At 44.0% G+C, this 22,495-nt stretch overlaps 1 protein-coding gene across 1 annotated transcript in view; it reads right to left on the minus strand.

Moving 5' to 3' along the window:
- Positions 1-3,315: 3,315 nt before the first annotated feature.
- The window catches only part of LOC112207963 (otoancorin-like), a 32,428-nt gene continuing 13,248 nt past the window's right edge, over positions 3,316-22,495 (minus strand). Inside the window, 6 exon segments of the mRNA XM_063796328.1 lie at positions 3,316-3,794; positions 7,004-7,199; positions 11,160-11,257; positions 11,779-11,915; positions 12,183-12,325; positions 19,196-19,351. Of these exon segments, the coding sequence (XP_063652398.1) occupies positions 3,724-3,794; positions 7,004-7,199; positions 11,160-11,257; positions 11,779-11,915; positions 12,183-12,325; positions 19,196-19,351 (801 nt within the window). The 3' untranslated portion in view covers positions 3,316-3,723.

Genomic DNA, 22,495 nt, shown 5'->3' on the forward strand with positions numbered 1-22,495 from the left:
GGACAGGATTTCCCTATGTTGCCCATGAACTCCTGACCTCAAGTGATCCTCCTGCCTCAGCCTCCCAAAGTGCTAAGATTATAGGTATGAGCCACCACGCCTGGCCCAATATTTCTAAAGGCCCCTCAAGAGGCAAAAGTGGGCAAAGGACTTTTAAGGACAAAAAATGCCTAGTATTGAATATTAAGTTGTTTACTGTGTTGTAACTCTCTTCCATGACTTCAGTAAAGCAGAGTAAACACACACATGCCCCAAGACACAGTAACCTCTGTTTGGTAGTACAGCCCATCACAAGCAGCTGTGGCTGAACCCCTGCGTACCAGGACTAGAGAAGATAACTTCATTGTAAGTTCCACTGGATGTTAGGCTGAAGTTGCAGCCCCCATCAAGCCAGGCTTGGTGTCTGGAGCGGGCCTGAAGGTAGAGATTCTGCAAAAGGATCTAACTGGGGTGATATTCAAAAAATTTAGAAGCCAGAATGGCACAGGTCCTGACCGATAAGAACCAAAGCCAACATGCTGTGATCTGCATACAAGTGCCAGTGATCCCTGCCTCCAGCTGAGGAGGGCTGTGAAGGATGGAGGCTAGAAATCCATCAGGAGAGCTGACATTGAAAGGTGAATGGGAGCAGCACCTGCCAGCGTGACCTGCTGCTTTCCTGCATGCAAAGGACTGCGCATTTCAACCTGAGACCCTGGGGTTCCTGCAGGGCATCAGCTAGATTTGTCTTCCTGCCTGGGGTGATCACCAATTATATGTGCTGTGAGGCAAACTGTCCTCCCGCCAGAGGAGGAGGTGAAGGGATTTACAGAATCTCCTCTGATCTGACTTATTAGAAAAGTTAAAGGACACCCGTCCAGGAGGCAGCACAGTGCAGAGATAAAGAAGTCAGGATTCGAATTTGTCCTATCTGGGAAGCTTAGACAAGAGCTCCTTAACCTCTCTCACACTCTGTCCCCTCATCTGGAAAATGGGAATCCTAACAGTGCCTACCCAGCAGGAGCATGGCCACAATGAAATGAGCTAATGACACAGTGAAAGCCCTTAGACAGCCTGACCCAGAGTCAGCCCTCTGTAATGGGAGTCATTATTCAAGATGGGAGGAAAGAAACAGGAATTAGATCAGAAAGAGAGATGAAATACAAAAGCTACATGAAGTTGGCAGTGTGAAGCCTGACTCGCAAGAGAGTGGATTTTGTTACTGTTTGCTTTTTCTTGTCCAGGATAATCCAAGACCGGCAGAAAGTGAGAATACCGATTGAGATCCAAGGACATCCTCATGGGAGTCTGTGCAGACACGTTCTCATCAAGAACCCCTCTCCAAGCAGCTGGTCCAGCCCAGCTAAACTGGGGGCTGCTGTTTGTAAGAAAATTAATGTTCTGGACCAAGCACGGTGGCTCATGCCAGTAATCTCAGCACTTTAGGAGGCCAAGGCAGGCGGATCACTTGAGGCCAGGAGTTCAAGACCAGCCTGGCCAACGTGGTGAAATCCCGTCTCCACCAAAAATGCAAAACTTAGCTGGGCATGGTGACGCGTGCCTGTAATCCCAGCTACTCAGGAGGCTGAGGCAGGAGAATCACTTGAACCCAGGAGGTGGATGTTGCAGCGAACCAAGATCATGCCACTGCACTCCAGCCTGGGTGACAGAGTGAGGCTCCATCTCAAAAACAAAAACAAAAAAAATTAATGTTCTGTACCTGAGGAGCACCCATTTGCTGCCACTTCCCTGCCAGGATGAAGGAAAACCAAGTCAGACATTAAATAACACATGCAGGATCACACCTTTCACACTGCAGTCTTAGTTTTCTATAAAACCACGTGACCTCTGAAAATACACTCCAGCCTCTGCAACACCTACTCATGACGCTTTGTAAAATCCACCGCCTTTTAGGGACACCAAGATTTTCGGAAACATGCAGTTTTCTTACCTCCAGATGAGATGTCTACTGTGGATAGGTGACTAGGAGGAGAACCCAAGGTGTGCTGATGGCAGAACAGAAGCACCTAGGATGCCACCAGGGAAACGCCCTGACACGCAGCTGTGATGTTGTCTTCGAGAAGGTGTTTGCAAACACCGCTGCTGCCCCCCTTCCCTGAGCCCTGACTTCCTAAACCTAAGGCTAAAAGCATCCTGGCAATTCCCGGAAGTCACTTCATTCTAGCAGGATCGAGCCAGTGGGTGGAGTTTTCTCAGCCCGCCAGGATCACATCAGTGACTGACTTACCCAATGTACTTTTATTTTTTATTTCAACCAATTCCCCAAAGCCCAGAGCAACTTAAAACCAGAAGAGCCACCACCATCTCCACCAAAAACAGGGAATATTTTGAGAGTTTAATGATAACTTCACAGCCATCCATTCAGCTGAGTCCCAAGGAAATGGAAGACACCTGAAAAATGTATTTTTAAATTGATTTAACGTTGAGCCATGTTAAATGTTTTAATTTCCAACCAATGCAGTGCCCACCAAAACATCAATTAGTCCCAGCAATCAGGCAAGAATACTGGCTTCTGCTCAGGGATTCATGTATTTCAGCTCTGCTAAATATCGTAGAGGAGAAACCCAATGTAGCCTGTAGCTTCAAGAAAGTGAAATTAAGCCCAAGTAGAAACTAGATGAGGCCCTGGCTAAAATGGTGCCTTTTCTTGCACTGCCTCTCTCTGGTATCTCTCTAAAGTGAGGGCAGCAACTTGATTGTAAGGGTCTCGTGCTGTTAACAGAAAACACCCTTCCTTCCCCACAGGTTCTCTGTCTCCAAGCTGGAAAACAAAAGAGGCTGCAATGGGACAGAGAAGGGCTTCCTGCTGAGGAGATGAGTGGGCTTAAGAATTTGCAAGATCAAAAATCAAAACAATTAAACCCATGGAGATAGAGTAGAAGGAGACTGAACAGAGGCTGGGAAGGGTAATGGGAGAGTTGGTGGGGAGGAGGCAGATGGTTAACGGGTACAAAAAAAAACAGAAAGATGAGTAAGACCTACTCTTCCATAGCACAACAGGATGACTAGAGTCAACAGTAATTTTTTTTTTTTTTGAGATAAAGTCACTCTGTCACCCAGGCTAGAGGGCAGTGGCATGGTCTCTGCCCACTGCAACTTCTGCCTCCTCAGTTCAAGCGATTCTCCTGCCTCAGCCTCCCGAGTAGCTGGAATTACAGGCGCACACCACCATGTCCAGCTAATTTTTGTATTTTTATAGAGATGGGGTTTCACCATGTTGGCCAGGCTGGTCTTGAACTCCTGACCTCAGGTGATCCACCTGCTTCGACCTCCCACAGTGCTGGGATTACAGGCGTGAGCCACTGCACCCGACCCTATAGTCAATAGTAATTTAATCGCACATTTTAAAATAACTAAAAGAGTACAGTTGGATTGTTTGTAACACAAAGGATAAAGGTTTGAGGTAATGGATACCCCATTTTACATGATGTGATTATTACACATCGCATGCCTGTATCAAAACATCTCATGTACCCCATAAATATATATACCTACTATGTACTAACGAAAATTAAAATTTAAAAAAATTAAAAATAATTTGCAAGATCATTTTTAATAATTATTTTTCATTTGGGGTGCATTTTCACCATCAAGGCCCCAGGGTTTCCCTGCCCTAGATGAGGGTCTGGATCCAGGGAACGGTGTCCCACCATCTGGAGCATGCTGTCTCTACACACGTTGGCCAGCTGCTTGGGGCAACACAGGACGATGCGCTCAGGCCACTCACCACAGGAGCTTGGCCATTAGAACCAGCAGGGGACAACCAAGCCAGAGACCCCACGACTGGAGAGCTCCTAAAAGCAAATACAAAATAAGAGTACACATGAAGTTCTGGCAGCAAGCAGAAGGTAGACACATCATGTCCAACTCCCCGAGTCTGTCTCTGGGACCACTTGATGCAGAGCCTTGATTTGTTCGTCTCTTAAATGGGAACAATGACCCCCAAAGAGGAGGAGGGGTGGGGGAGTGAGAATTAAATGAGATTGTGTCAGTCAACATGTACTAGGGAGCTTGTTAGAAACACCAATTCCAGGATCCCCTGGAGATTCTGATTTAGCAAGTCTGCCAGGAGACCCAGGAATTTGTATTTTAAGCATCTCTCCCAGGTGATTCTGATGATTAAGCAACTTTAGGAAAGAAAAGATTAGGGCTCTGGTCCATAGGAAGGGTTCATCCAATGGCAGCCCTCACTTAGGCCCTTGGGGTGAATGAAGGAGGGGCATCCAGGATCTTGCCCAGCCAGGGACATGCAGGGAACATCTTTTTAAGGGGCCCTCATCACTTTCTGACACTGCTGTTTCAAGGGAAAACTGGTCACACCTTTCTGCAGGGGATTTGACAACATCCATTAAAAAAAAAAAATTGAAGACAGAGTCTCGCTCTGTCACCCAGGATGGAGTGCAATGGCGCCATCTCGGCTCACTGTAGCCTCTGTCTCCCAGGTTCAAGCGATTCCTCTGCCTCAGCTTCCCTAGTAACTGGGACTAAGGCATGTGCCACCACACCTGGCTAATTTTTGCATTTTTAGTAGAGACGGGGTTTCACCATGTTGGCCAGGCTCATCTCAAACTTCTAACCCCAAGTGATCCACCTGCCTCAGCCTCCCAAAGTGCTGGGATTACAGGCATAAGCTGCCACATCCGACCAACATCCATCAAAATTATAAATGCAGACCCTGTGATCTAGCAATCTCACTTTGAAGAGTTTATCCTACAGACATACTGCACAGATGCAAATTATATCAGGTCAGGAGCTGCAGCATTGTTCATAACAGCAAAAAAAAAAAAAATAGAAACAACTGCAAGGTCCATCTACAGACCTCTGGTTGAATACAGTTACGGCATAGCCATAAAACCAACAATGGCACAGCTCCTGTGCACAGATACAGAACTCCCTCCAAAGTATATGGTTAGGTGAAAAATACAAGGTGCAGAATAAGGTGTATAATAAGCTTTTGTGAAAAGTGCAGAGATCATCTATATTTGATTTGCTGTGTATGCATAGAATATCTCTGGACAAATACACAAGAAGCTGCTAACATTGGTTGCCTCTGGGGAGGGAACAGGGTGGCTGGGGGACAGGGGCTGGAGGACAAGGTTTCACCACATGCCTTTCAGACTTTATATATTTGGAACCCTGTGCATTATCTATTGCACATATTACCTATTCATGCAAAACACTATAACATTTACAAATAACTTTTAAATATATGCGTATCATATTTCAATGGAAAGTTTTTTTGTGTTGCTGTTTGTTTGTTTGTGATGGAGTTTTGCTCTTTTGCCCAGGCTGGAGTGAACTGGCATGATCTCAGCTCACTGCAACCTCTGCCCCCAGTGTTCAAGCAACTCTCCTGCCTTAGCCTCCCGAATAGCTGGGATTACAGGTGCCCCCCACCACACCCAGCTAATTTTTGTATTTTTAGTAGAGACGGGGTTTTGCCATGTTGGCCAGGCTGGTCTCAAAACTCCTGACCTCAGGTGATCCGCCCACCTCGGCCTCCCAAAGTGCTAGGATTACAGGCATGAGCCAATGTGCCCAGCCTCAATGAAAAGTGTTTTAAAGTAATAATATAATACATCAAAAGGCATGATTTATGTTTTCAAGTGCCACCTCTGGCCACTTTTGGCTGCAGAAATGGGGAATACTCCAATTCACCATCCCTATGTGAAGGCAGGATAGGGAGACATTCAAGTCAGGAAAAGGTGGAGTGGAGGTTTTAGTCAAGCACCAAGTCCTCTGACTTCTCTGGGCACTTGCCCATGCCGGTACCTACTCCTGAGACACTGTCTACCTCGCTAAGCCCATCTTCTTCTCACCTTGTGTCTCACCTGAGACATCACTGACTTTAGGAGGTTTCCTGACCCATGTGTGTTCCCCATCTCAGCACCCAGCACCTGCCTCATGTTCACCAGGGTACATGTCTTCCCTCCCCGCCAGGCTGCACCGAGAGCTCAATGAGGGCAGGGAACATCTCTGTTCCCCATCTTGTTAGAAGCTATCTCCCCAGGGCATGGTCCAAATGTGGTGTTAAGAACAGAAGGCACCACAAAGAAGTGAGAAAGTGAAGGGGAAATGGGGAGAGCTGTAAGAAAGGCATGGGGGAGAAAAAGGAAAGAAGGCCATGTTCCCAGGATCCAATGCCACTCCCTGGGGAGGCTTCTCTATCTTAGCTCAGCCCTCAGTCACTATCACCCTCCCTGGTCTTGTCAGATTTGAAATATCTTCTTCATTTACAAGAGGGCCTTATCTATCTTGCTCACCTCTGTATTCCCAGCCCCTACTGCAGACTTGGAACATAGTAGGTGCCCAGTAAACATGGGTTGAATTAATTAATATTGGACAGGCCAGGCTTGGTGGCTCGCGCCTGTAATCCCAACACTTTGGGAGGCCGAGGTGGGCAGATGACCTGAGGTCAGGAGTTCAAGACCAGCTTGGCCAACATGGTGAAGCCCCATCTCTACTAAAAATACAAAAATTAACCAGGTATGGTGGCACACACCTGTGATCCTAGCTACTGGGAGGCTGAGGTGGGAGGATCGCTTGAGCCTGGGAGGTGGAGGTTGCAGTGAGCCGAGATCGCGGCACTGCACTCCAGCCTGGGCGACAGGGCGAGACTCTGAGTCAAAATAATAATAATAATAATAATAATAATAATAATAATAGTTCATTATTATTGGATAGTGAGGAGGGAGTTTGCAAAGGAGCGGCTAAAATGAAATTAGTCCTGAGTTTCTGATGTTATGCGTTCTGGGTAGGGGCGGGAGAACTGGAAGATGTTTAATGCCCCCCACCCAAGGGCAGCCATAGTTGAGAATCACTAATTCTGAAGCTTGGTAGGGAAGCTTGATAGGGACTTTGGGTTTTTCACTGAGGGCAGAATCCCCAGTGACTGTCAGAGACCTCGCTCTGAATCTTAAGAACCTCCCCACCCCAGGCCTGACAGGGAGGACAAGGAAGGAGAGTGGGGCTGGGACGCGGGGCAGAGGGCGGCTCCGCTCACCTGCGGGAGAACGCGAGGATGAGGTTCTAGTGGGACCGGCGCTAGCGGGCGCGTCCTGCCAGGAGTGAGTCTTGGCGCCATCTAGCGCCTGCTGGAGGCTCTGCAGCTGCAGTGGACTGAGCCGCCGGCGCTGGGCGTGGGTCACCGCCGCGGCGTTCTCCGGACCCAGGGAGGCGATCTGCTCCGCGGACAGCTCCTGCAGGAGGCAAAGGGGCAGCACCCTCACACGGGGCCCCTCCCCGGATTTCCCACATCTCGGGCGTCCGCGCAGGATGCACACAACTTTGCCATCCCCTTGTGTGTATCATGTGTGGTCCTCTTTAAGATATTTCCTTAAAATTAGATCACTCTTGCACTACCAAAATAAATGCATTTAAAAATAGAAAATTTAAAATGGAAGTTTCCAAAAACGGAAAGCCGGCAGACTTGCCATAAGCAAGCATTAAATAGGAGCCGCAAAATAAAAATAAAACAATATTGTTGAATCCTAGCTAGATTTGTCCGCCAACAATATCTGAACCCCTGGCCTCTTGAAAAAAAAGAGAGAGAGAGAGAATATAAAATGTATTATACAGGGTTAAATTGACACTTCCTTCTTGAGGTATTTGGAAGTACTAATGGAGAGTTGAAAAGGGAAGCATGATTTCCTCCCTATGCGGCAATGTTGTTTAATGCAATGCAAGACAGCTTCCCAGTGCTTCAAGTCTTCCACCTCCTGAAACACTGATGTGGAGGGGGAAACACAGGCCTTAAAGATCAGAGGCCTGAATTTGAGCCCCTGCTCTGCCACATACTTGCTGTGTCACCTTGAAGAAATTACACAGCCTCCCTGGGCTTTGGGGATAAATGTGAGACAGCATAGAGAACTCATCTCCTCTGCTGACTGATTCTGATCCTTTGGTTTGACTGCCTGAGCACCATGTGATGAGCTCTGTGAGGGCTCCATGGAGGGAAAATGCAGTCATCTATTGGTGATATCTGCTATGGACAACACGAGTTGGAATTTCTGCCGGCCAGACTATGTCTTCAAGGACTGTGAACAAGGTGTCTTCTGAAGTCACTTCCAGATCAAAGGACTTGGTGACTCGTTCCAATGGGACTGGAATACGAAGGGGACTCTATATCATCATGTTTATTTTCTAAAGGCCCTGAAGAATCTGGGAAAGATGCTTATGCTCCCTCATCCCTTCCTCTCCTGTCAGTCACCCTCTCCTCCTCTTTTGTCCAGGTAGATACTTCCCTGGAATCATATCCCTCTGTGTAAAGCCCTTCCAGGAACCCCACTCCAGAACACAGTTCAGGCTCCTGGAAAAAACTCTGCCCACCTCTCCAGCCTCACACATGGCATTCTTCACTCCAGGAGAGTGGGTGCCAATATTTACAGTTCCCTAGAGGCAGCATCTTTCTGTGCACCTCCTTCTGCCTGGAACACTGTTTCTTCTTCATCGCCAGCTGTTCTCCAAGATTCAGTATCTGGTCGGTCAAGTGCCATGGCTCATGCCTACAATCCCAGCACTTTAGGAGGCTGAGGCAGAATGATTAACGGGGCTCAGGAGTTCGAGACCAGCCTGGGCAACACAGTGAGACCCCCCTTCTCTACAGAAAGTTTTTTTAATTAGCCAAGTGTGTAGTCCTAGTTACTTAGGCTGACGTGAGAGGATTGCTTGAGCCCAGGGGATCAAGGGTGCAGTGAGCCATCATTGTGCCACTGCACTCCCTTGGGCAACAGAGTGAGACTTTGTCTCAAAAAAATTAAAATTCAGCATCACCTCCTCTCCTCTCACTACACACACACACACACACACACACACACACACACACACACGGTGGGGTGGTCACAGAGGTACTTTTTTGGCTTCCATATACCATTAACACAGAGTCTGTATTCTAAAAATTATCTCTTTTATCAATGTTGCTGACTTGAGACCCACAGGCCAGATTGAATCTCTAGGCCTACAGCACTGTGTTTTCAAAAATAAATTCAGATTGGCTGCCAACATTTAATTATCAAGCAATTCCATATGAAAATGAAGATTTCTGACTTCTTCTCGAAAAAAGTGAAAAGGAAAATTCAGCAATCCTGGGCCCACATGGCCACACTGCATGAATGTGCTAGGAATGAGAAGCAGCCTCCACATTTAGACAGGGCTCTCCAGTTCACTTCGGTCTCTACCCAGCCTACTGCACCTTATGTTACCTTTTAGGCCCCTGAAGGCACTATGTGATAACCCCTTCACCTGTGCATTCTTAGGTGCACCTACCCTGGAGCCTGCCACAATGTAGGTGATCAGTAGGGATTTCTGGAATAGATAAATACCTGTACAAGGAAGCAGCACAACAGCACTCCAAACAAGACCAAGAGAAAGTGCTTAGCAAAATGCCAGCATCCAAGACCAAGCTGCTTGTCCCATGCAGAGTGCCCCAGAGGGGAAGCAGGTATTTGCTCAATGGCTTTGAGGACTGCTATTTATTGCCCTCAAACAGCTATTATGCCTGCAATGTGCTCAGAACTGTCCAGGATGCTGAAGTGATTGAAGGTCGGCTTTCTTTTTTTTTTTTTGAGACAGAGTCTCGCTCTGTCGCCCAGGCTAGCGTGTAGTGGAGCGATCTCGGCTCACTGCAAGCTCCGCCCCCTGGGTTCACGCCATTCTCCTGCCTCAGCCTTCCGAGTAGCTGGGACTACAGGCACACGTGACCACCCCAGCTAATTTTTTTGTATTTTTAGTAGAGACAGGGTTTCACCATGTTAGCCACGATGGTCTCAATCTCCTGACCTTGTGATCCACCCTCCTCAACCTCCCAAAGTGCTGGTATTACAGGTGTGAGCCACTGCACCCGGCCTCGGCTATCTTTCTTGAAATGAACAAGTGATGTGGCACTGGGGGAGTTTGTCGAGCCTGGTTTGTGTGTTTTATCCAGAAGTGCTGGACAAAACGTGTTCCCACATTATGCAGCAAACAGGAACACCAGAATCACTGCCTCCTCATCAGAGCAGACTATTCCCACCAAACACTCCCCTAATCTTGTATACAGACAGAAAAAAGGGTCGCAAGGTCATTAGATACCCTGCTTCCCTTCCTTCAAATGATCCAATTTCACCCTCTCAATTTTTTCATAGCAGTTTTTCACCTGTCCTCTTGTGATTTTCCTAATACTTTTCTTTAAATCAACTAAAAATATATATATATAGAAAAAATATATATATATAGAGAGAGAGAGAGAGATGGTTTCGCTCTTGTTGCCCAGGCTGGAGTGCAATGGTGTGGGTCTTAGCTCATTGCAACCTCTGTCTCCCGGGTTCAAGTGATTCTCCTGCCTCAGCCTCCCAAGTAACTGGGATTACAGGCATCCACCACCACGCCCAGCTAATTTTGTATTTTTCATAGAGGCCAGGTTTCACCATGTTGGCCAGTCTGGTCTCAAACTCCTGACCTCAGGTGATTGGCCTGTCTCAGCCTCCCAAAATGTTGGGATTACAGGTGTGAGCCACCATGCCTGACCTAAATCAACTAAAATATTTTTATTTAATTATATCTTAAAAGGAAATGTTACAGAGGTCCACAATCCCTCATCTGTAATTCCAAAGTCCAAAAATAATCTGAAAACTGCAAGTTTTCCCCCAAAGTTTAAGTCAAACTTATTTATCGGCAAAACTTGACCTGAAGTAATGTGATGCTATTTATTTATAGTCTCTATTTATTCCAATTACTGTGGCTTGTCACAGATTTCTTCACAGAAATATTAGTGTGTTTGCTTACAAGGTGCTTCCCCAGACACTGCTGGGGGTATGAAGTTACATACAGTAAATGTACAGGGTGATCTTTTCAAAATCTGAGAAATTCTGATTTCTGAACTATATCTGTCCCCAGGGGTTTTTGTAAGGGTTTATGAACCTGTCATACCACCATAAGTAGAAAATCAGTACCACCTGCTAGAAGAAGAGAAGATGACCATAAAAATAAATATAATTAAACTACATATTGTAATTTTAAGAAAAAATGTTTTTTAAAAACACCTAAACTCACACAGATCTCCTCTGACCCCATCAGCAGAGCCTGGTCACAAACCTCTAAATTCCAAGGCCCATCACCTGTTTCCCTGTGTGATTTGAAATGGGGTCAAGCTCCCATTTCTCCTTGAAGAACTGAGCACCTACTTTGAATATCTCATCAGGAAGGCATTTTATTGCTGATGGCTGGAAATATGGCATCAAATCCTTGTCAAGCATCCGGAGCTCTGCCTTAGTTAATCCAGCTGGGGAGAAAAAGGAATCACGGGGGTTTAGTTCAAGCCATCAGAACTCTGCTTGTTTTATTAATGGTGCTGCATAATGCTCAGATCTGAGTGTTCTAGGCAGGCATCATTCCTTACAAAAGGCCCTGGAAATCACACTGGGGAATCAAGTTCCTTCATCAACTCAGAAAAAAAAAATGTGGGTCACATTAGCCCTGATTGGCCTCCTACAGTGAAACGCATGCCCAGAAGGAACTTCAATTTACACACTTTCAAATTTTGTATAAACCTACTTAGGGGCCAATTAAATCACATTCTAAACTAGCGGTTTTCCAAACTTTAGTGAACACAAGAATCTCCAAAAGAGCTTGTTTTAAAAGCAGATTTGCAGACCCACCCTCTGCAACTTCAAATCATGAAATGTAGGTTCTACTGTAACGCCACTGATGTTTGCTACACATGGCCAAGGATAATGTTTTATTTTGTGTCCCCACATTTGAGTTTGGAAAGGGAGAGAAAGGTATGCTCAGGGTGAGTCTTACCTGCAATGGTCCCAAGCTCCTGCAAGACAGAACTGGTCCACTCAGTGGGATCCCCAAACACAACTTCAGCCTTCCTCTTAAACTCGGCTAAGACATGTGTGCTGCAGAGCAGGGTCCCAATTCTGGCCACTACCACCCTGGTAGTGGTTAAAGAGGGAGGGATATAATATGAGCTTGGACTCTTCAGCCAAAAACAAACACATACACACACACACACACATACACACATACACTGCACAGTAGGCTCAGCAGGGACAGCAGATCCAGCTTATCCCATTAGCCCAGTGGGATTTTAGCCCAGAAAGGTGCCAAGTGTCAGGAGGTGGAATATCTGGATGGATGGATGGATGGATGGATGGATGAATTAACCCATTTGCCATTTTGCACATTCATATTTTAGTTACCTGAATTCTGAGATCTTTATAAGTGGGATTTCAGTGATGTTTATATCACACAGGGTTGCACCAAGTCCTACCAAATGAAAGCTCTTCAGGTCCTGGATACTGTATCCTGAATCATCCAGGTACCCTTGCAAAATGGATTCAGCCTAAAAAATAGTAAGAATAAAAGATAAACCATCCAGGAATGATCAAGGTCCCCAGGCCTGAGGGGATAAATAAGCTGTTGCTGTAGTCTCCTGACTGATCTCCCATCCTACTTCTCTGGAATCCCCACTCCAAACCATCCTGGCCTCTGCATCCAAGTTCATGTCCTTAAGATACTACTTCAACTGAGTATGTCTCCTAATCTATGGAAGTGTCTTCAGGCAATGAATCTCTTACATCCTTCACCAATATTAAAGGCACTTGTGTCCTGTGTGTCTGCTGCTTATTTCCTTCAGTCACTCTTATGACCTTCAAACAGTTTGGACATACAACTTCTTCTGCATCAGGATCCAAACTTTTCCAGCATCTTTTTCCACAACGTTTCTTCTCCCCTTTTTTTTTTTTTTTTTTTCGTTTTTTGGAGACGGAGTCTTGCTCTGTCACCCAGGCTGGAGTGCAGTGGCACAGCTCGCTGCAACCTCCACCTCCCCAGGTTCAAGCAATTCTCGTGTTTTAGCCACCCAAGTAGCTAGAATTACAGGAGCACATCACCACATCTGGCTTTTTGTATTTTTTGTAGAGACGGGGTTTCACCATGTTGCCCAGGCTGGTATCAAACTCCTGACCTCAAGTGATCCACCCACCTCGGCCTCCCAAAGTGCTGGGATTATAGGCATGAGCCACCGCACCCAGCCTTTCCACAACCTCCAAAAAAACCTTATAATTTCCTGTCTCTTTGCCTTTGTTCAAACCAGTCCTTTCATCTGAAATGCCCTTCTGCACTTCCAAGTGCAGACATTCTTTTTTTTTTTTTTTTGGTTCAACTCAAATGTCACCTTCTTCATGAGGTTTCAGCCAGAATGATTTTTTCTTCCTCTATGGTCCTACAGAAATATGTTTACCCCTTCAATTCCAATGTTTACTCTTCAATTCCAAGAGTAGCACACAAAATGCTTTGGTGTTAAACTATTTTAAACTAAGCCTTGATTTAAGGCGGCTGACACATAAGTCTCCATAATTCTAGCACAGTGGCTATTCATCATTCATAACTTCCTCTGGAGAACCACCTCTCTTGTATTCCTGCTTTGTGTGGTTCAGTCAAAGCTAACTGCACCAAGTTCCAGGAGTGATGAATTTCAATTCATACCTTAGCCTAGCTGCAGTCACTGGTTCTGGATTGGACATGTGATTTAACCAGAGTCAACCAGAACTTTGAGTGGAGCATTAGGGGAAGAGCTTTCTTTACTCTGGACTTGAACTTAGAAGGATATACACAAGGATCTGCTGGAACCTACCACATGCAGGCATAGAGCCTGTCTCTCAATGAAGCCAACACAAAGAAAAGCAAAGTTCAAAAACATGATAAGAGACAGATTCCCACCCAGAGTGTTGAAGATCCTGGATCCAGCTGTATCTGAACACTACCCCTGAACTTTCCAGTAATGGGAGTCAATAAATTCCTTTTTTTTTTTTTTTTTTTTTTTTTTTTTTGAGACAAGGTCTCACTCTGTCACCCAGCCTGGAGTGCAGCGGCATGATCTCTGCCCACTGCAACCTCCCTCTCCCAGGTTCAAGCGATTCTCATGCCTCAGCCTCCCCAGTAGCTGGGATTACCGGCAGGCGTGAACATGCCTGGCTAATTTTTGTATTTTTAGTAGAGAAGTAGTTTCACTGTTGGCCAGGCTGGTCTCAAACTCCTGACCTCAAGTGATCTGCCCATCTCAGCCTCCCAAAGTTCTAGGACTACAGGTATGAGCCACTGCACACTGCACCCAGCCCCTTTATTTGTTCAAGCCAGTTTGTGTTGGGTTTTCTGCTACTTGTAACTAAACATGTGCTGATTCATTTTATCTACCTATGTAGGACCTGAGGAGGCATCCAAGCCAATCCTATGAAGATCAGCTACAAAATAAAGTCTGGGCTGGGCACGGTGGCTCACACCTGTAATCCCAGCACTTTGGGAGGCCGAGGCAGGAGGATCACTTAAAGTCAGGAGTTTAAGACCAGCCTGGCCGACATGGTGAAAGCTTGTCTCTACCAAAAAAATACAAAAATTAGCCAGGTGTGGTGGCACGTGCCTGTGGTCCCAGCTACTTGGGAGGCTGAGGTGGGAGGATTGCTTGAGTCTGGGAGGTGGAAGTTGCAGTGATCCAAGACTGTGCCACTGCACTCCAGCCTGGGTGACAGAGTGAGACTCTGTCTCACAAAATAAAGTCTGGTTCCTTCAGTGCTCATGGGAGCAAGTAAAAGAGATTATAAGACCTCACAAGGCAAAGATGAGGAGACATCCAAGGACAGACCTCTAAGTGGAAGCGAAAATCACAGGCTATAGTCAATCTTCCCAACTCTCTTTGGTTTTTTTTTTGTTTTTTTTTTTTGAGACAGAGTCTCACTGTGTCACCCAGGCTGGAGTGCAGTGACATGATCTTGGCTTACTGCAACCTCCATCCCCCAGGGTTCAAGTAATTCTTATGCCTCTGACTCCCAAGTAGCTGGGATTACAGGTGCCCGCCACCACACCCAACTAATTTTTTGTGTTTTTAGTAGAGACAGTGTTTCACCATTTTGGCCAGGCTGGTCTCAAACTTCTGGCCTCAAGTGATCTACCCACCTCAGTCTCCCAAAGTGCTGGGATCACAGGCATGAGCCACCATGCCCAGCCCCCATCTCCGTTTAATGTTAGTCATCACCATCACACAATATAGATCATTAAGGTGTTGAGAGAAAGTGTTGAGGAAGATTGTGAAATGTTGCAATGAAATTCCATCTTCATGGGCTGGTGCTTCCCACACCTCAGGTGTGTTTAAATGCTACCTACTCAGAGAAAACTGCCCTCTGGACTCTTTCATCTCAAACAGCCCTTCTTCCCACTATTCCCATGAGCACCTTGTCCATTTTCCACATCACTTATCGTGATTTTTCAAATTTTTCACTTTGATTACTCACTTTTTTGTCTGTATCACAAAGTAGGCTCCCAAAAGAAAAGGACCATATCCAGGTAGTTTACCAATGAGTCCCCAGCACCTAGCATAATGCCTGCCACACAGTAGGAGTTCAATAAGTACTTCTTGAGTAAGTAAATGAATGAATGAATGAATGAATGAATGAAACAACATCTGAGTGAGTGACTTACAGAAGTCGTGGGCAATATATATTATTTGACATGCTTCATTTTGCTGCCTTCATGTAATAGACTGGCTTCAGGAAGATTTCTCATGTTTCTGAAAATTGGACTGGTCAGTGTCCTCATCAAGTTGTCCTCCATGATTACAAAGCTCACAGCTACTATGGGGGCGGGGGATGCAGTGACACCATGCTTAGACTTATATGTCTTTGACTTAATGGGACTGTATATCCAAAGTGGTAATAGCTAACATTTATTGTAGCTAACATTTCTTGAGTGCATACTGTGTGCTGGCACCACTTTGACCACTTTACACATACTATCTCATCTAATCCTCCTAAATAACACTATGAGGTAAGTATTAATAGTATCCCTAGTTTGCAGATAAGCAAACTGAGGCAAGGAGAGGTTAAGTAACTAGGCCAAGATCACACAGCTAGAAAATGATCGTTGTGGCCAGGCGCCGTAGCTCCTGCCCGTAATCCCAGCACTTTGGGAGACAAAGGCGGGCAGATCACCTGAGGTCGGGAGTTGGAGACCAGCCTGACCAACATGGAGAAACCCCGTCTCTACTAAAAATACAAAATAAGCAGGGTGTGATGATGCATGCCTGTAATCCCAGCTACTCAGGAGGCTGAGGCAGGAGAATTGCTTGAACCCGGGAGGCAGAGGTTGCAGTGAGTGGAGATTACACTCCAGCCTGGGCAACAAGAGCAAAACTCGTTCTAAAAAAAAAAAGAAGAAGAAGAAAGAGAAAAGAAAATGATGGTTCTAGGATCAAAACCCAGGCAGTCTGATTCCAGGGCCTATACTCTTAGCCAGTGAAGGTGTTTGGCTATGGAGAAAAGATGGAGATTCAAGTTAGTTTTCAAATTTTTCTTATTAAGTCTTCACAATCAGGTTTCACTAGTTGACTCAGAGCAATTTGGGCTCCTCAACTCTCAGGCACGCTCACTTTAAAATGAAAGTGCAAAAATACAATTTAAATGAAATTACTTTGAAGATATGGTATTAAATTGTCCTTGCCACTGAAACCCGGAAAATGCAAGCTCAGCCTGCAAGGTGATAAGTTAAAATAAATTTCCTTGAGTGATGAGACCAGTGTATATGTAATGATTCCAAGACAATTAATACCAACACTTTTAGGCAATATTAACCGTTGAAAAATGAATAGCTTTAAGATTTCAATCTCTCTGTTCATCCCTCTGGCTTCTATAATAGTTTCTTCCCTTATATTGGTTTTTGAGCTGAACTATCTGTTAATGTAGTTCCGTCAGGTCTGACTATTAATCTAGAAACATGCATTTAAGGTTGATTGGGAGCTTAAGTTGAAGAACTGACTACAAATGATACATGCAAGTGTTAGGTTTTCATATCCTCTTCAAACATATTGATAAATCTCACTGCCATCCATGAGAATTAAAATCAGTGCAAAGGGAAGGAGATACCCTAGTTTCCGGATGTATTTTTCTGTTTCTCCAAGACTGCAAATAGAATGATTTTAATAGCACAGTGTGATGTGGCACTTCTCAAACTAGTCAAAACCAGTTTTAGAGTCAAAGAACCATGGGATTATAGAATATCAGACTGGAAGGAACCTCAGATTGTTGGGGCTAACCCTCTCATCTTGCAAAGGAGGAGACTAACCCAGAGAAAGGGGCTGTAATGATGATGATAATGTTGATGATGACAATGCAATGATGTCAATATCAACATAAAAACAGCTAATTTTTATTGACTACTATGTACCAGACATTGTTCAAAATGTTTTCAAGTATTAACTCATGTAATCTTCATGGCCAGGATCTGCATGTTGCCCAGCTCCAGGGGTGCACCATTCACACTGTATTCTGTTTGGATGGCGCCACTCAGAGTTATGAAACATGGCCACCGTGATTACAAAAAGCTCAAAAGAGTAGGGGGACATTCATTGATTTTGGCTGCTCAGCGTCCACACTTTTTCTTTGGAAAATTACCCTCTATTAGCTTCCTATTGCTACTCTACCAAATTACCCCAAACATAGTGGCTTTAAAAATACACATTTATTCTCTTATAGTTCTGGAGACTGTATGTCCTAAAATGGACTAGAAGGATGGGTTCCTTCTGGGAGTTCTAAGAAGAATTCACTTTCTTGCTTTTTCTAGCTTCAAGAGGCCACCTGCATTTCCTTGGCTCATAGCCCCATCCTCCATCTCCAAAATCAGCAGCAGAGCACCTTCAGATCTCTTTCTAGGTCCCTCTGCTTCCATTATCATGTCACCTTCTCTATCTATGACCCTCCTTGCTCCTTCTTAAAAGGACCCTTGTGATTACATTGGGCCCACCCAAATAATCCAAGATAACCTCCCCATCTCAAGATCCTTAATCACATCTTCAAAGTCCCTTTTGCTCCATAAGTTAACATAGTCACAGCTTCCAGGGGTTCAGACATGGACATCTTTGGGGGACCTTAATCAGCCTACCACATATCCTTCCCCACTTGGCTCATGTGGTCATGAGATGGTGATAAGATGGACTCCGCTCCCTGATGCAGGCCTCGCCAACCAACATATTCAACCCCAGACCAGAGTGGTTGCTCAGGGGCGGGCAACTACATGAGTGGAGTCAATGCTGAGGCTTTTCCAAAAACTAATAAAGAAGAGGCACATTTTTATGGGCTTGTTAATTAGGTTGTATATAAGCCTAGTGCTGAAAATGACCACTGAGAGAGCTGCCTAAGAATGAAGATAACATGGAAGGGCTAACACTTCCCTTTCCAGCAGTACAGTGGATTAGACACCCTAAACTTCTCTCCCAATCAAAACAATTAAAATTCTGGGAAGAACTTCTTCTTTAGCCCATGAAGGATTAATTAACATAGGAATTGTCCACCCACCATAAACAACTAGAAAATTTAACAAAATATATAAGACAACTGCATCTGGATATGGAACAACAGAATCATAATCCCAGAAGAAGAAAAACAAACAAGATGAGCCTTAAAATTACCCTCACTTACTGCCAAAAAGCAGTTTCCAAGACATGGATCAGGAAGAGGAACCAAAACAAGCCCAGTGGCCCAGCTGAGTTGAGGATACAGAGATCCAAGTTCAGAGAGGCCACAGCACTTATCACTTGGGCAAAGTATTGGAGAGGAGGAAACTGCAGAGGGTTCCAGAAAGCTGCAGAGATGTCTAGTACTGACTGCTATTTTGCACATGCAAAGAGTGAAACTCCACATAGGCAGGAAAAGAGTCATCAGTAATCAGAAAGGATTAGGCTGAGCAACTTCCAGAGCTCATATGGAGCTGGAAATAGTTCACATTCTCACCAGCCAAAGTAGAGAGATCTTGAAATACATGGAGCATTAGGTAACATCCTCAAAGGAATCATGTCACAGTAATGATGATAAATTAACAACAGAATAAAGGTCACTCTGGTTTTACCCTAACAAAACTCAAAAGGAAGCATCAAAAGGATCAAGCTGATTTGAAAGTAACTTAAGTGTATGACAGAACAAAGCCCAATACTCTTCAAAGAAATACAACTAAATCAAATACTCAACAATGTAAAATCCACAATGCTCATCACCCAATCAAAATTGCTAGGCTTGCAAACAAAAAAAGAAAATATGACTCATAACTAAGAGAAAAATCAGTCAACAGAAACAGACTCAAAAATGACCATGATGAGGAAATTAGCAGTAAGGATATGAAGGCAGCTCTTATAAATATGGAATAGTTAAAAGACCCAGAAACATCCACCCACCTGTCCCGGGGTCCATTCTGTTTGCCAGCTTAGGGAAGCCACAGTGTCTATGGAGCTGAGGTCCAGCTGCTCCAGCTCACTCTCATTAAGAGCCAGAGCAATGCACCCCAGGGAGACGATATGGTGTTCTCTCCAGTAAGATGGCATGTCCCAAACCTTTAGGCAAAAAAAGAAAATAGATTAGACTGAACACTGGTGGTGGTATTTACAATGATTTGAATGTTTGTGCCCCTCTAAAATGCATATGTTAAAACCTAATCTCCAATGTGATAGTATTGGAAGGTTGGGCCTTGGGAGATGATTAGGTCATAAGGGTGGAGCCCTCATGAGTGGGATTAGTGCCCTTGTAAAAGAGACCCCAGAGAGCTAGCTACAAGCTAGTCCCTTTCCACCATGTGAGGACACAGTGAGAAAGCACCATCTATGAAAAACAAGTCCTTACCAGATACTGGATCTGCCAGTGCTTCAATTTTTGATTTCTCACCCCCCAGAACTGTGAGAAATAAATTTCTGTTTATAAGTTACCAGTCTATGATATTTTGTTATAACAGCCTGAATGGACAAAGGCAGTATCTAAAATAGACATAAGGAGGCTAGGTGCAGTGGCTCACACTTGGAATCTCAGCATTTTGGGAGGCCAAGGCATGCAGATCACATGAGGCCAGGAGTTCAAGACCAGCCTGGCCAACATAACGAAACCCTGCCTCTACCAAAAATACAAAAAAAAAAAAAAAAAAAAATTAGCTGTGCATGGTGGCGCACACCTGTAATCCCAGCCACTTGGGTGGCTGAGGCACAAGAGTCACTTGCAGAAGTTGCAGTTAGCCAAGATGGTGCCACTGTACTCCAGCCTGGGTGACAGAGCGAGACCCTGTCTCAAAGAAATAAAAATAAAACAGACATAGGGAAACCTATTGTGCAGCATGGTGACCACAGTTGATAATAATGTGTTGAATGGTTGAAAATTGTGAAGAGAGTAGATGTTAAATATTCTCACAACAAAAACTGACAATGGACAAGTATGAAAGGTGATTGACATGTTAGCTTGCTTTAACCATTCCCCAATGTATACATACATCAAAACATCATATTGTATATATGTATACACCATAAATATATATAATTTGTATTTGTCAACTATCCCTTAATAAAAAATAAATAAAAATTAAAAAGACATAGGGTAAATCTTAATATAAAACTCTCTTTTAAATCAATAATAAAAAGATGACTATATTTGTTTTAAAAAAAGATAGACAAAAGACATCAACAAGGAATTCACAAAAGAAAAATTAAATGTATGGGGAAAAGTTTATTCTCAGTCATAATTAAAGAAATATACATTAAAAACAATCAGACCATGTTGATTCATCACATGTCAAGAAGTATAAAGACTTATCACCATTTACGATACTGGAAAGATACAAGGTAAGGGATACCCTCATTTGTTGTAGTTGAGAATATAAGTTGGTACATACTCTTGAGAGGGCAATTTGGCTATCTGTATCAAAAGCTTTTAAAGTATTTATATTCTTTGACCCAGAAATTCCACCTGTGGGAATTTAGCCTGAGTAAATGAGACAAGTACCCAACAGTATATGTATAAAGGCATACATTGAGGCACTTTTTTAATGCAACCTGAAAGTCTAACAATTAGCTAAATAAATAAGAACTAACCATAAATAAAATGAAGTTGCCCCTGTGGATACCTCCACCAAAGATTGGTTCCAGGACTTCTTAAAGATACCAAAATCCATGGATATTCAAGTCCCTTATATAAAATAGTGTAGTATTTGCATATAATCTATGCACATCCTCCTGTATACTTTAAATCATCTCTAGATTACTTATAATACCTGATGCAATATAAGTGCTATGTAAATATGTACAAAATGTTATGTCAAAAATGCTACTGTATTTTTATGTGTATTGTTTTTTATTGTTATATTGTTATTTGGAGCATTTTTTCTAAATACATTCTACCTGAGGTTGGTTGAATCTGCAGATGTGGAACCCATTGATATGGAAGGCTAATTGTATTACAAAGCTATTTAAAATACTGATATAGGCTAGATGCTGTGGCTTACGCCTGTAATCCCAACACTTTGGGAGGCCAGGCAGACAGATCACTTGAGGTCAGGAGTTCGAGACCAGCCTGGCCAACATTGTGAAACCCCATCTCTACTAAAAATACAAAAATTAGCCGGGCACGGTGGTGGATGCCTGTAATCTCAGCTACTTGGGAGGATGAGGCAGGAGAATTGCTTGAACCTGGGAGGCAGAAGTTGCAGTAAGCCAAGACCACACTATTGTACTCCAGCCTGGGCAACAAGAACAAAACTCCATCTCAAAAAATAAATAAATAAATAAAATACTGACATAGATGTACATTTTGGATATGAAAAAATATGCAGTCTGTACTGTTGGGTGTAGAAAGCAAGTTATTGAATAGTAGGTAAGTATAATATCATTTTTGTAAAACATGAGATATATGTATGAAATAGATAAAATAATATTTTTTATATACATAGTTTTGGAGTGTGGTAAGCTTCAAGTGAATATACCAAAATATCAACAGTGCTTATCTGCTGAACAGTGCTTATCAAAATATCAACAGTGAGTAAAAGATTATCACTGATTTTCTTCTTTATTATTTTCTGACTTTTCTACAATAAACTTGAAGTACTCATATAATACATAAATACAGTTATATTTATAATTTTAAGACATTGAATTGTTTAACCCTTGAGGGTAACTAGATATTCCACAACCATGTAAAGAGCTAAAACAGGGCTGGGTGCAGTGGCTCATGCCTGTAATCCCAGCACTGTGGGAGGCCAAGGTGAGCAGATCTATTGAGGCTAGGGGTTTGAGACAAGCCTGGCCAAACAAACCCCGTCTCTACTAAAATACAATTATTAGCCAGGCATGGTGGCTTGTGCCTGTAGTCCCAGCTACTCAGGTGGCTGAGACACAAGAATCACTTGAACCCGGGAGGCAGAGTTTGCAGTGAACCACAGATCACGCTGCTGCACTCCAGCCTGTACGACAGAGCAAGACTCTGTCTTAAAAGAAAAAGAAAAAAAAAGAAAGAAAAGCTAAAACAGGCCACAAAGGGACCTTTTCCTTTTATTTATTTATTTGAGACAGAGTCTCGCTCTATCACCAGGCTGGAGTGTAGTGATGCAATCTCGGCTCACGGCAACCTCCGCCTCCCGGGTTCAAGCAATTCTCCTGCCTCAGCCTCCCGAGTAGCTGGAACTACAGGTGCATGCCACCACACCCGGCTAATTTTTGCATTTT

The sequence above is a fragment of the Pan troglodytes genome, chromosome 18, assembly GCF_028858775.2.
Source record: "Pan troglodytes isolate AG18354 chromosome 18, NHGRI_mPanTro3-v2.0_pri, whole genome shotgun sequence".
NCBI classification, from domain to species: Eukaryota; Metazoa; Chordata; class Mammalia; order Primates; family Hominidae; genus Pan; species Pan troglodytes.